The 13,855-nt window shown below is 31.8% G+C and overlaps 2 protein-coding genes and 1 long non-coding RNA gene across 3 annotated transcripts; all 3 read right to left on the bottom strand.

The window, feature by feature from the left end:
- Positions 1-216: 216 nt before the first annotated feature.
- Positions 217-1,779, bottom strand: LOC126682683 (uncharacterized). Its single transcript, XR_007641487.2, has 3 exons — positions 1,383-1,779; positions 690-777; positions 217-602 (listed from the first exon to the last, which is right to left on the bottom strand). It is a non-coding gene; the product is annotated as an uncharacterized LOC126682683 (long non-coding RNA).
- Positions 1,780-9,504: 7,725 nt separating this feature from the next.
- On the bottom strand, positions 9,505-10,474 carry LOC126682991 (uncharacterized). Its single transcript, XM_050378799.2, has one exon. The coding sequence runs from the start codon at positions 10,443-10,445 to the stop codon at positions 9,720-9,722; it is 726 nt and encodes a 241-aa protein (XP_050234756.1). The 5' UTR covers positions 10,446-10,474; the 3' UTR covers positions 9,505-9,719.
- Positions 10,475-11,914: 1,440 nt separating this feature from the next.
- LOC126680130 (protein NODULATION SIGNALING PATHWAY 1) lies at positions 11,915-13,855 on the bottom strand. The gene has a single exon (XM_050375185.2). It carries the CDS (start codon positions 13,680-13,682, stop codon positions 12,063-12,065), a length of 1,620 nt encoding a protein of 539 aa, XP_050231142.1. The 5' UTR covers positions 13,683-13,855; the 3' UTR covers positions 11,915-12,062.

The following is a 13,855-nucleotide window of genomic DNA, read 5'->3' as shown; positions in this document are numbered from 1 at the left end:
TACTTCTAGTGTGTGAAAATGAATCTCAAATACTATAATAAAAACATGCGCATTTTAATGTTTAGAAGGAAGAGCACTTAACTAACTTTGGCAAGCAGTGGAAGCCATTAAATTTACAACATTCATAATGTCTAAACTCCACTGAAATGAAGAATCAAAAAACCAAATTCTGAAAATGCAGGAGCAAATAACCAAGTTTTTCATGACCAACTTGAGAACAATAAAGATAAGAAACAAGCAAAAATGCTAATAGATATCATAATCAATATTATGTATTGGATCCAGCAATCGAAAAGCAAGCAGAATTTAAATAATACCAACAAAAAAAGTGAAAAATGTATTAGGTATCACAATCACAACAACCATTTTCATTTTGGCAAACCGATATACACATCTAATCTATTGTTAATGAAAAAAAAAAAAACAAATAAGGGGAAGGCTTAGCCTTCAGATTCATAAAAGTAAATACATAAGACGATTACATGTTACATAAAAGTAAAAAAAAAAAATCGACTAACTGACAATATGAATCCATATTACTTGAATGTTCTACTTTCATGATCGGGAGCAAACTCATTGATACTTTTAGTGCCTTCTCCTTACTGTTAAAAGAACAAAATCGTAGCACAGTGATGATGATGATCATGAGGAGAATAAATAAAAACAGGACAAAGATAAATAAAATGTACCTTTTTAATAGCTGAAGATGGTGGCTGGCTGCATAACAAAACTTGCAAAATAAAATCCTTAGCAAATGCAGAATCCAGTTTCAGGGCCCTAAAGAAACAAAATATTCAAATGCTTGAAATACCAACAATTGCAGTCTATGTACTAGCACACCCTGAATTTGTACCTATGTAACATTGTGTAAATGGTTGAACATGAATGTCGCAGACACCTAGAATTAGAAGATTAAAATAAAAAAAACCAAATAACAAATTTTTTATCTAGCTTGTAATATTGGTCAACCATGTATTTTAGTCAGTAAATACGATTCAATTCAAACAAAAACAAAATGCTCAAAGAAATTGCCACCAAGATTGTTTTTGGAATAAAATAACCATTTTCACTTCGTAAAATGATCTAATAAAACTGTAGAGGCACATCGCAAATTAACTTTTTAGATCACCCATATAGATTTGAACAAGAAAATTCCAGTCTTATTAGTAGAGCAAGAACCTAAATTTATCCAAAGCTCATGCCATCTTATTCACTCAATTGACCACATCAAACAACATTTACATTTGGATTATTTGATTTGATGAAAAAGAAAGTGAAGCCAAATTTAATATGATTTGAGTAAAAGCATTAATGGGACTTGCACATAAATTTTTGTTGATTAATCCTATTTAATTAATACAAAATTGAGGGTTCTTTCCTACCTTTTTCTCTAATTTTCTTCTTCTTCCACTACAACCTCCGGCTACCTCATCACCGCCGACCAAACACTCCAGCCACCGCCGACCGAAAACTCTGGCTACACACCACCGCCGATTGACTCAGCGGTCTGTTCCATCGTGAAGAACAGATCCCACCGGATCTGTTCTTCATCGATTCCGGCAGTCAGACTGCCCGAATTTATTTTTTAGGGCCGGAAATTTCTTCCCGGTTGTGAATAGTTTGGGTTAATGGGTTTAGGTTTAATGATATAAAATGGTTGAAGTTAAAAATTGGTCCCTGTTTTTTTAGTTAAAAATTAATATAATTTTAAACTTATGAAATTATAAAAAATTAATATGTTTTTAAAATTAATTTATTGTCAAATTTGTAAGTAGTATGAATATTAAGGACTATTTTAAATTTTTAATTATTTAAAACCACCTAAAATCTGAAATTCACTGTTTAGGGTGAGAGTGGGGAAGGGGGTGTTTGATCGGTTTTTAACTATTAGAATTAAAGTCTTTATCTTAAAAAAATAACTAGTATAAATAGATGTATAACAAGAAAAAAAAGCTTATAATCAAAGACAAAAATAGTATAAGACAACATACTTGAGCTTCTTTGGATCATCAAAAGACTCCGCCATTATGAACTCCTGACGCTGCACTTCAAGGTCAAAATGGCACTTGAACATCCCACTTCATGGAGCGAAAAGTAACGGCATACAAAATCTAAGACGTAACTTTTTTATTTTCCGTAGCTTTTCTTCGTACCAATACCAATCTAGGATTCCAATTTTGAACTGGTTTAGGGGGGTGTCTTCTTAAACAGAAAATGAAAAGGAAAATAAAAACATAAGCTGAATACAAATACTTATGCAGCAGCCAAAAGTAGAGCATAAATTGCATACCTGTCAATTCAGAGTCACTCCACAAGCTGTCGAAAAAAAAAAATGTGTGATGTTGAAATGAAATAGTGATGGGAACCAGCCATCTTCATTTGCCACTCTACCTATGCTATGAAAATACCAACATTAAGCATGAAATTTAAATGAGATTAACAAAAGATAAGCAGAAAAAAAAAAATTGGAAGAACAAAAGATGTTTTTAGCAAACAATTGAAGTAGAAAAGCAAACTAACACCTTGTAGCGATCCCGCAAGGTTTCTCGTGCCCCACACGGTTTTGGGTTATGCCTACGATTATGTAGAAGAATAGCTAGCATCATTGTTCCATGTTAGTTAGTCATCCTAAACGGAATAATTATTATATTCTGCATCTATTCCATAAAGCAAACATAGCGTATATGCATACTTTTTCTCTTCAACATCAACACCATGAACTGCAAACTGCATAGTTGGCTAGAAACTCCGATACTTCCTCGTCGCGATATACATTACTGAATTTCTACCACCTATCTGTTACAATTGCATATCTACCTTCCTGTATACCAGGAAACCAGTCAAAATATTGCCATACAAAGTGGCAATTGAAACAGAAATCAAATTTCAAATTTGTCAAAAGATAAGCACCAAAGCAGACTTGAATATCAATTTGTACCATGAATTTACATGCAATGAACAATTAACACCAAAATTAACATCTTTCATCAGTCATTTTCTTGAACTGCATATACATAACTTTGAGAACCAAGAATCTACACATAGTTGGGAAATATAACTCATGGATAAATTATCATTACTAAGAGTTTAAAAAAAAAAACACTCAACTTTTACATAATAAAATTATGGCCTAATGTACGAAAACCCCCCGACCTTTTAACCCCCTTCAACTAGCCTGATGTTGTAAAAAGTTTAATTTTACCCCAATTTGCTATTTATCATTGTAATTGTACCCTAAAGCACTAAATTGAGTTTTATTTATTTGAAAAAATTCAAAAAAAAATCTTCATATTTAGCATATATTTACCCTTAAGTATTAAATTGAAAAGGGCTAAAAAGCGGGGGAGTTTTAAATAAAAAAAATTCAATTTAATGTTTAAGAGTACAATTGCAATGATAAATAGCAATTTGGAATAAAATTGAATTTTTACAACGTCAGAATATAATTAAAAGGGGATTAAGAGGTCAGGATTTTTTTCGTATATTAGGCCTAAAATAATAATGAAATAGCACAAGAAATGAAGAAAAAAGCTATGCATAGTTTTTTTTTTGATAATTTGGGGAGGGGGAGCGCTTGTGAGAGGAATTGAACCCACGACCTAGCAGTTTTCTGCTTAGCGCTTACAACATTTGAGTTAAAGCTCATTGGTAAGCTATGCATAGTTGGAAAAGGAAACTAATACATGCGCAAATTTGCTACAAAACCACCTTGCCACTGTTTCTGATTAATTAACATTTAAATTTTGCTAATCTTAATTAATTTATGCCAAAATTTTAATTTTGAAAAGTGCATGGAAAATATGGTATACAAACAAATAAGTTAAATAAACATTAATTTAATTTAAACAATTAAGTTAAATAAATATAAACAAGCATATTAAAAATAGGCTTTTACTTTTTTTTTTTTGAAACTAAATAGGCTTTTACTTGGATTGCTTTGTTTTTAAACAATGTAACCTACTTTGTTTATGTAACCAATAGAAATTTGACATGTGTTAATTTTTTTTATTTTTCTGAAAGAAATAACTTGTTGACCGGTTGAATAGATTGTGTAGAGGTTAAATATCTAATTTGATCACTCATTTTTCATATAAGGTTTATATTTATTCTTAAATTTATTTTAAATAATAAAAAAGCTTATATTAGCTTACCGATGGAGACTGATCCTCGCAGAGATGGTTAACCTGCAAAACAGGATAGATAGCCAATCGGATAGTAGTTGTCCGATTAACTCTCTGATGTCAAAATTAATATAGATTTGATCAGAGCTTGCGTGTAAGAATTTAATTATGTTTGTAGGCATACTTTTGGTCATTTTATTGTGACTAGTTTCGCATTACGTGCTACGCACGTGGCTCGTAACGTAACTCGTCAATGTACATATTAGTAAATTTATTATAATTATATCAATTTTTTATTTATAATTAATATTAAATTAATTAAAAAAAATTATAAAAGTAAATATAATATATTCGATATTAAATTTTTTTCCATATTAAATTTATTCTTCTTTTGGTTTTATAATAACCATAATTAAATAATTAACTTAATTTTATTAATAATATTTTTAAAAATAATAAGATAGAAATTTAAATAATAATATATTAACCAAATACAGTATTTTAATTTTGTAATTAAATCAAACTAAAAGATAGGTATTCCTACTAATTTGGAGACAATTTAGCTACCTATTCACGGTATTTTAATTTTGTAGTTAAATCAAACTAAAAGATAGGTATTCCTACTAATTTGGAGACAATTTAGCTACCTATTCTAATAAGGACTTTAATTACAATAGTGATTAATTAAATAACTAATTAGTTAATGACTATAAAACCTTTATTTAGTAATAAACTGAAAAGGATTATTCAGTAAATTTGCCCCCCCCCCCATCCGTGCTTTTATATATAGTATAGATAAAGAAGGAAACCTGTTGGAGTTAGATTAGGAATGTGATTCCCAGAAATGGATGAATCTTAATAGGAGTTTAATTCGTTATTGATGAGTCCTATTTAGAAATAGACTTCTAAATAAAGTTGGACTCTCAAATAGGAGATATATAAAACCTAATTAGGATAACTCTTGCGATAGAATCTCATAAAATATTTGATCTCATAAAAAATGAAAAAAAAAATGATTGAGATTTCATAGCAGGCCGAGAAAAGCAGTTGCAACGAGAGACAAGCGTGATGCCCAGGTCAGAAATACGATCATCGGTAGGAATACCTTCACGCCAAAGTTTACCAAGAAAGAAACTCACTCTTCTTGAAAGTAATTTTATTTCCAAAGAAACACTCACTAGGAGTATTGGTGAAGAATTTCCAATTGAAATAGTTTGCCGAGCTGAATGTTAATGAATTTTATAAATAAATTGATGTTAATAAAAAAATTTGTGTTTGATATGGTCGGATATTATTTTTTAATTTTAAAAAACAAACAAACAAAGAGTCAATGCGGCCCCTAAACTTGTGACACAAGGTTATTTAACCCAATTTATATTTTTTTGAGCAACTAACCCCAAAACTCTTCATTTTCCCCCATAATTGTATTTTTAAAAAGCGTAAAATACAAATCGAATGTGAGGGATGCAAAAAATTAATTATATACTTTCCTAATTATTGCGAGATAATTATCCTAAATCCATTTTTTAAAATAAAAATATAAATTGTGGGGTTATTTGATCCAAAAATAAAGAATTTTGGAATTAGTTACTTAAAAAAGTATAAATTGGGTTAGATGACCCCGTGTCACAAGTTCAGAGGGCACGTTGACCCTTTGTTAAAAAAAAAAACGATTCACATTTACTTTGCATGTCTATGTGGAGTTCGATATCGCATGAATCATATCATCAACTTTACACATTTCATGAATCATCATAATGCATCCGCAACGATGAATAAGTTAAACATGAAATCTAAAAAATATTGCAAATTTATGTTCAATAAAGTTAATTTCAATTGAAATAATGATTTTTTTAATTGAAGTGAGATATTGGTGGATATTAAAATATTAAAATGGATAAATTGTTATTTTTGAATTTTTTTTAATAATTGGATTAGTTAAATGATAGATCATTTGGTTAAAAAAAATTGCCCCCTAATTAAATTTCCTTGCTCTCAATTAATTCAAAAATGTAAGAACCTTGCAACTTCCACAAATTGATTCATAAATAACGCGGAAGATTCGAAAAGTATTTTTTCCTTGCTTTTCTGTTCCCACTGTTCCCAAACATAGGGTGATTTGGTGCCAACGGGCTAAGATTTTCAGGATTGGAAGGACTCATATCAAATCTACAGAGACTCGTATCAAATCTATAGCATATGCTACTAAATGAAGTAGTATAAAAAAATGCAGTTCGAGTCTCCATCACTGAATTTGAATTGATTTAATGAAAACGTGATGTTTATTTATAGATGGGAAAATCCTTATTATGGAAGCATTATGTTTTTGATTTGTGTAGAATCCTTTTGCTAGTGTATTTGGTATTCTGTCAGTATTTTATATATAATTCTTTTGTCAGTATTTTCTATAGAATTCTTTTGCTAGTGATACTCAGTATTCTGTCAATATTTTAATATAGTATAAACAAATAATATATTAAATAACCTTAAACAAATTTTTAATGATAAAATAATTCAAAAAATTTAAAAAATAGTCCTTAATTTATAATAATTTTATAATAACCAAGATTATTATTTTATTTTCAGAAAACGTTAGACTCGAATTATAAAAAGGTTAAATGCCCTAATTGTTTACCACAGTGGCTTAACGTAATTAACGGTATGATTCTTTTTTACCATTTTTTATGATTATATAGGTTTAAGTGAGCCATTATCCATCCCAGTGGTCTACATATTTATGGGCTCCGACCACAAATGCTAATTTGCACCTTTTGCCTCAAAATAATCTAAATTTATGACTTTAAAAAAGGAAAACAATTACTACAAAAATACGTACTTTTTAAAAAACTTACATTTGATACCTAAAAATATTAGAAAAATAAGAAATAGGTTTTCACTTTTTACATAGTGTATCAAAAATGTATCAGAGATGTACTGATAATGTATCAAATTTTTTTTATTAGTAAAAAATATATAAATTACATAAAAAAATTAATTTTTAGGTAAAAGTGAATTTTTTGAGTAAGTGCATATTTTTGTTAATTAAGTGATTTTTTAGAATAATTTTGTAATTATTCTTTTAAAAAAACTCCTAACTTGGTAATTTAAGGTCCATTACACTCTAATCTCACTTCAATTTTCATAGTTAAAAGTGAGAATAATTATTGAATACAACCGTTACGCCATGTCATTTGTGCAATAAACCAATCGTGCGCTAGCCATGTTGAATTATTGCAAATCTTCATTGGCTTGTTGTAAAAATGACGTGAAGCAACGGTTGCGCGGGATAAACACTCAAAAAGTGATAGCTAATCTAAAGTTAACAAGTTGAGATTTGTTTAAAAAAAATTAATTACATATTAAATCATGACTTTTACATCAAGTTGTAAAAAGAATGACTTTTAAAAAGTTGTAATTATGGACACCATCTTTTTCTTTGTTGCAAATTCAACATCTGTACATTTTTTGCGGACTTGGACACTCTATGAGTGTACCACGTGTCCTGCCACGTCAGCAAAATGTATACGGAGGTTGAATTCACAATAAATTGAAAGGTGGTGTCCATAATTGCAACTTTTAAAGGTCATTTTTTTCTGCAACTTAGTCTAAAGGTCATGATTTAATATGTAATTAATCTTTTAAAAAAATAACATATTGTTTTTTTTCTTTTTGTGTTAAGTGGAGGGTCAAAATGAATTTTATAATAAAAAAAACTAACACAATAATAAATGGGCTTGAATGAAATTTTATCATAAAAATAATGCTTTAAAGATCATTTCTTGAGCTATCCTCAATCTGCTAATTCTTTAGCTAGGTAGCACGAAAACGACACAAAGCGGATATGGAAAAACAATATTTTTTCAAAATAAAGACACGAAACATGGAGAAAACATGTAATAATAAAAATATAGGAATATATTTATAAAAAAAAGTATTTAAATACTAATGATAATTATCAAAATAAATCACTTAAATATCTACTAAAAATTTATAATTTTGTAAGTATATAAAAAACAAAAATAAGAAAATTTGATGTATCGTAGGTACTGTGAATATAAAATTTGTGGTTAACTAATTAGATATTTTAATTTGTAGGTAATTGTTTTAATTTTTTTTATAATTTTTATTATTTGTCGAAGTTTCCGTGCTTCCTAGTTCTTTAGCACAAGAAGACAGCACACTAAACAAAAATTCTCATTCTGCTGCTAATTCAATTCTTGATTCCCGGAGATTGACCTTCAGTCTCCAATCTGGCCAGACCACCATCAATAGAGATCTCTATAAATTCTGCGACCCCGACAACAAGGTCAGTTTGTGCCACATTTTTTGGAATTGGGTTTATTTTTTGTGTTTATGGTTGTCCTTATTTCTAAGATGTGTTAATAATTTCCTTTTGTTTTTTGGTTTTATCATCTCTTTGTTCAATGGGGCATCAAGTTAAGCTTCAAACTTTATCTTAGTACTATGTTAATTCTAGTCTACAACTCATCAAACTGTTATGCACAATCTTCTTTTCAAATTTAATTATGGCGTCTGCCATTCAAGAATCAATGCCGATGATTTAGATATATGTATTTCTTTGACAATATCTTAAATTTCAAGGACAATGGTAGGCATTCCCAGAAAAATGTACAGTAGAGAAGAATTTACTTTGGTTCAGCATCAGGATTACTCGAGCTGAGAGCTAGGAATCCTAGGATTACTCGAGTTGAGAGCAACAGAGACAGGCACAATGGGAACAACAAACTCGTTCTCTTAGCTCAGAACCGGACGGACAGTTGTGTGTGATCTGCTTAATGAGGTGAAAATGCTCTGCGTTCATTCCATGCAGTCATTTCTTTGTTGCCAACTCTGTGCTATGGCAGTTGAACGCAAGGTATCACCCTCTCTGTCGACAGGCAATCAGAAATTCGATGAGGATATTCGAGTGTTGAGAACAAAAGTTACAGTTTTCTTTTGGATAGGCAAATGGTCCGAAGAAAGCTGTAATAGATATTTGTATAGCGGACAACATCTTTTTACAGAATGATCATCAATTGGGCAGCTTTTTGTTGCTTAGTGGAAATTTCAATCTTATGATCTTCAGGTCACAATGGTTTATTTTCTTTAATCTTGCTTAGGACAAATAATTAATCTGTATATGATCTGAAAAATGCATCTGCTGTAGCCGTGTTCAAAAACCGAACTAAAGAACTTTCCGATACTGAATTTTTTGGACTGATAACCGAGAACCGAACTAAGTAACTAATACTACGAGTCACTTTTCCAACCGTTTGGCTCCTATTTTCTTAAAACTTTCAAAAAGAACTTGAGAAAGAGATTGAAAATAAGAAATTAATGCAGGTAAATTTATAATAAAAAAATTACAATTCAAATTACAAACTATAATTCAAATTCTAATTCACATTAAACAATTAGAAAAGTGAATTAAAAATCCTACAACTCAGCAGGCAATTCATAGCGGCAAAGCGGACAGGAATGGTTCTGACAGAGCCACTTGACAGCATGAGATCCTAAATTACAAACTACAATTCAAATTCTAATTCTAATTCACATAAAAATCACAATTTAAACAATTACAAAAGTGAATTAAAAACCCTACAACTCAGCAGGCAATTCATAGCGGCAAAGCGGACAGGAATGGTTCTGACAGAGCCACTTGACAATACAATCCTGATGGTAATAATGCAAACACGGCATCCGAATCGCCGGCTCACTAACCTCAATCCCTTCGAGACAAACCGAACATTCCACATCATCATCAGCCGACACATTAATTCTGTCCAAGGCATCAACACATGATTTCGCAGCAGCAGATGATAATATCATTGGAAATCCTTCTTCGTCTTCGTCTTCTAATTCTGATACTAATGGTTCTTCGACAACGATATCTTCAGTAAATTCTAGTACTTGGCCTTCATATTCTGTTTTAATCCTCAGGTATTCGTCATCATCACATTCTTCAGAAGTCGCAGTCGTATATTCAACACCAATCTCACTAATATAATTGATTCCCTTGTCTCTAATTTCATCAGCAATTTTTCCCATAATCTCGCGGTGGTCGTCTTCGTCGATTTCCATGGTGGTCATGGTTTGAGTAAGTAGAGTCTTTCCCAGGCTGCGGATTCTGCCGGAATTGCTGATCGGCACACGGACACAAGTTTCTTTAAGATCTTGAGGTGGTAAATAGAGGTTTATGCCGCGGTCGCGAACAGAGACTTCGCGGTTAAGGAAGGTCTTGAAACGGACTTGAATTCTTGAACGTGGTGGCAGTCGTTTATTTTCCGGTGACTCAACTGCGTTAACAATGATTTCAGTGTCCATCTGAATTATGAATCGATTTGAGGAAGACAGGATCTTTATTTATAGGTAAGCATTAGGTTTTTGGGGTAATTGATCCTTAAGATCACTGAATTTTTGAGTTTCTTTATTTTAGTCACTAAACTATTTTTTTTTCATTTTAATCACTAAACTTTCATTTTTCTTCATTTTGGTATTTCTCGACTAAAAATGCTTAGATGGCAGTCAGAATTAATTTTTTTTAACCTGAAAATTTGTCATATATGCATTATTTGATTTTAAAACTCATTTTTAAAGTGAAATTATGTATATGTGATAAATTTTCAAAATAAAACTTGTAAAATCCGGTTGTCACATGTAAATTTCCGGCTGCCACCTAAGCATTTTTGGCCTGAAATACTAAAATGAAAAAAATAGTTTAGAGACTAAAATGAAAAAACTAAAAAGTTGAATGATGGTGAACATCAATTGCCCAGGTTTTTGAGTTAAGTAGGGTCCTCTCGCTAGTGAAACTCAGTGTTCTGTTAGAATTTTACATAGGACAAATGTCATGTTTGGTTAGCAAAAGTATGAAGTGGGTTTTAAAAGGCCCACGTGGTACCCACATTTTTTAAAACTATGTAATTTGTGTTAAACTAACCAACAACTGTCCATTTAGTCCTCTAATTTAAAATAAAACATCAAACGAACCTAAATTTACGACTTTAAAAAGCTCTCAACTTGGTAGTTTAGGGTCAATTACACCCTAATCTCATGTCAGTTTTCATATTCCAAAGTGATAGCTAATCTAAAATTCACAAGTTGAGTTTTTTTTTTAAATAACTTTTTGTCTATTTTGAGTGTTCCATTCTAATTGAGAAAATTATATTATTAAGAAATTTAGTAATTTTACTTTTATATTCTCATATCACATTAAATGCTTCACCACTTTTTCAAAAAAATTATTTTAAAATGTATTAATTGATGAGGGTAAAAAAAAGTGATGTAAAAAATATTCTATAAATAGAATTTTTCAAAGAATTTGATCAATTAAAATGAAACCGAGGAAATAACACAATATAAAATTCTTATTTATAAGAGTTCAACAAAAATATAAATGCTATCAAAATGGGATTTGGAAATTGGAAGAGTTTGAGACCTAATACTAGTAAGTAGCTCTTGATTAGGCAATTATTGTTCAGAAACTTCAAGCTTTATGATTTATAGTACAGCAACTATTTAATTATTCTTGAATTCGTTTAAAACCAAAGCAGATCGAATCGTCAAATTGATTGGAGAAATTTGGTTCGTTTTGAGTTGAGATCACAATTTATTTTAGTTTTGCTTGATTTTCAAAGTAAAGAAATTTCAATTAATTTTGGTACAAATTGAACTAGATAGCTGGACCGATTAGTTTGATTCAATCACGTTTATATTTTTAAAATGCTTATAAAATTAGTTCGATTTTGAAAATAAAAAATTAATTCTGTTTTGTTCAAATTGAATGCACACTCTTAATGGACAATATGCAAAAAAGCACAATCATGAATAGTGGGAAAAAATTAACATGGGCAGCTTTGGTTAAATATTTGATTCTATTTCAACCAAAAAATCAGCAAACAAAATCATGCATCTCACCAGAAACAGAGTATTATAACGGTATTAACTGTCATTTCCTGTATTATTCAACTTCCACAATGAACAGAAAGAAACCGGCTGCCCTTTCCACCACAGTCCCACACACCCATCTGTCTCATCCATTCTCATCTCCCAGCTACTATCATACTTCCTCAGCAAAGCTCGAGCTCCATCAATGGCGTCTTCTCCAAACACCTCTGCCACAAACCCTACACCTCTCATCCTCTCACACCATTTCTCTTTCCCTTCATTCATCTCCCCACAATTCGTCAACGCTTTAGCCGCCTCGCCTTCCATCATTCTGCGTTCTTCGCTGTCTCCGCCTTTAAAAGCCGCGCTGATCGAATCCAAAAACTTCCATAAGTAGTCCACTCTCCTAGAAAATCCGGTCGCAAAGTCGCCGCAGCTGTTGCAGGAACAATCCGTGTTGTTTTCGCTTAGAATCACTCCTTTTGGCTTTAAATCCTTCAATATTTTCAAGAATTCAGTTCTCTCATCTGGGCTGCTGTGGTTTAGATGATGGAGTCTAAATTGAGCACAGACTATTAGGGTTTCTTCAGGATTTGTATTGATTACTTGCGCGTCAAGATTCTGTAAAAGATGGCTGTCCACTCTATTGATTTGCAAGTTGATGTTTAAGGACTTAGCAAAAGTTAGTAATCTTGAAGAGAAATTGTCACCGGGAGGACCTACTGAAAATGGGATCTCAGAGTTTTGATCGACGGCGGCGGTGATGACTGTGATTCGCACTAAAGGAGGAGGACCTCCTGATCGGCGTGTCAAGGCTTCAAGAAGCGTCGGCCATTGAACTCCATGAGAAACTCCGATATCAAGAATATGCAGATTTTTCTTAAGATCATCATGTTCTTGAGAAAGAATTTGAAGGATTGAAGAATTGGCTATGTTATTTGGTAAGGCAAACCAAGGACTCACCTCATAGAATTTCAATAAAGATCGCTGAAAAAGCTTTGGCTCGGTTGATGTGAAAGATTTAGGTGAATCTAGAGCGGCAGAAGTTGTTGAAGAAGATGATAGATGACGTGTCAAGGCTCGAAGGCCGTAAAAAGCTAGCCGGTGATTGGCGTCTCCGGTGGAGGAAGCTAATTCATGAAGAACATAGAGAAGGTGTTGCACACGCGACAAGTTTCCGGTAGTAACGGCAAAGGCACAAGGATTCAGTAAATGTTCTGCCCATCTTCCTTCTTTGTTATTACCATTGTTTCCTGCCGTTTTATTACTGTTTCTTTTGTTCCCATTTGATTTCTTACATGTCACCACTTCAGCTACTTGATCATTTTCTTGACTTTCATTACTAATCTTAATATTCTGTTTCTTTCTTTGTTGTGATTTTTTCGTAATCGGGTCGTCATCCGGAGCTTCCCGCTTTCTCGTCGGATTGGAAACTTGCGAACGATCGGATATGATGTGATCTTGATCATCCGCAACGACAACGCTTGTTGTATCGGTATTGTTGATTGAATCTTGATGAATTTCTTCGGGTTGATTCCACCATTCTTGGTTACGGATATCGTCCGAGCTATACGGATCATCGAAGAATATTGGGTTTAGGAACGATTCCGAATCTTCTAACCAATCTAATATGTGATCCGAGATGTGGATCGGGTCGGATTCTTCAATAGTCATTTTGTGGCTAATGAAAAAACAAGGGTAAGAGAATGAAGAATTAAGAAGAAGGTTTGTTTGTTAATTAGAGTTATGTTTGTTGAAATGTTGATTAGTTAATAAAGAAAAGGGGACTAAATATATTTGGAAGGAGACAAAAGAGAGCATATTTTAGGTGATTGGTGTGCTGTTAA

This window comes from Mercurialis annua, linkage group LG5 (assembly GCF_937616625.2).
Source record: "Mercurialis annua linkage group LG5, ddMerAnnu1.2, whole genome shotgun sequence".
Lineage (NCBI taxonomy): Eukaryota > Viridiplantae > Streptophyta > Magnoliopsida > Malpighiales > Euphorbiaceae > Mercurialis > Mercurialis annua.
The sequence above is the reverse complement of the archived record's forward strand: the minus strand, read 5'-3'. Positions and strand labels throughout refer to the sequence as shown.

Excerpts from the sequence above, each read along its gene's own strand:
- LOC126682991 (XM_050378799.2), bottom strand. The coding sequence starts at position 10,445 with ATGGACACTGAAATCATTGTTAACGCAGTTGAGTCACCGGAAAATAAA.
- LOC126680130 (XM_050375185.2), bottom strand. The coding sequence starts at position 13,682 with ATGACTATTGAAGAATCCGACCCGATCCACATCTCGGATCACATATTA.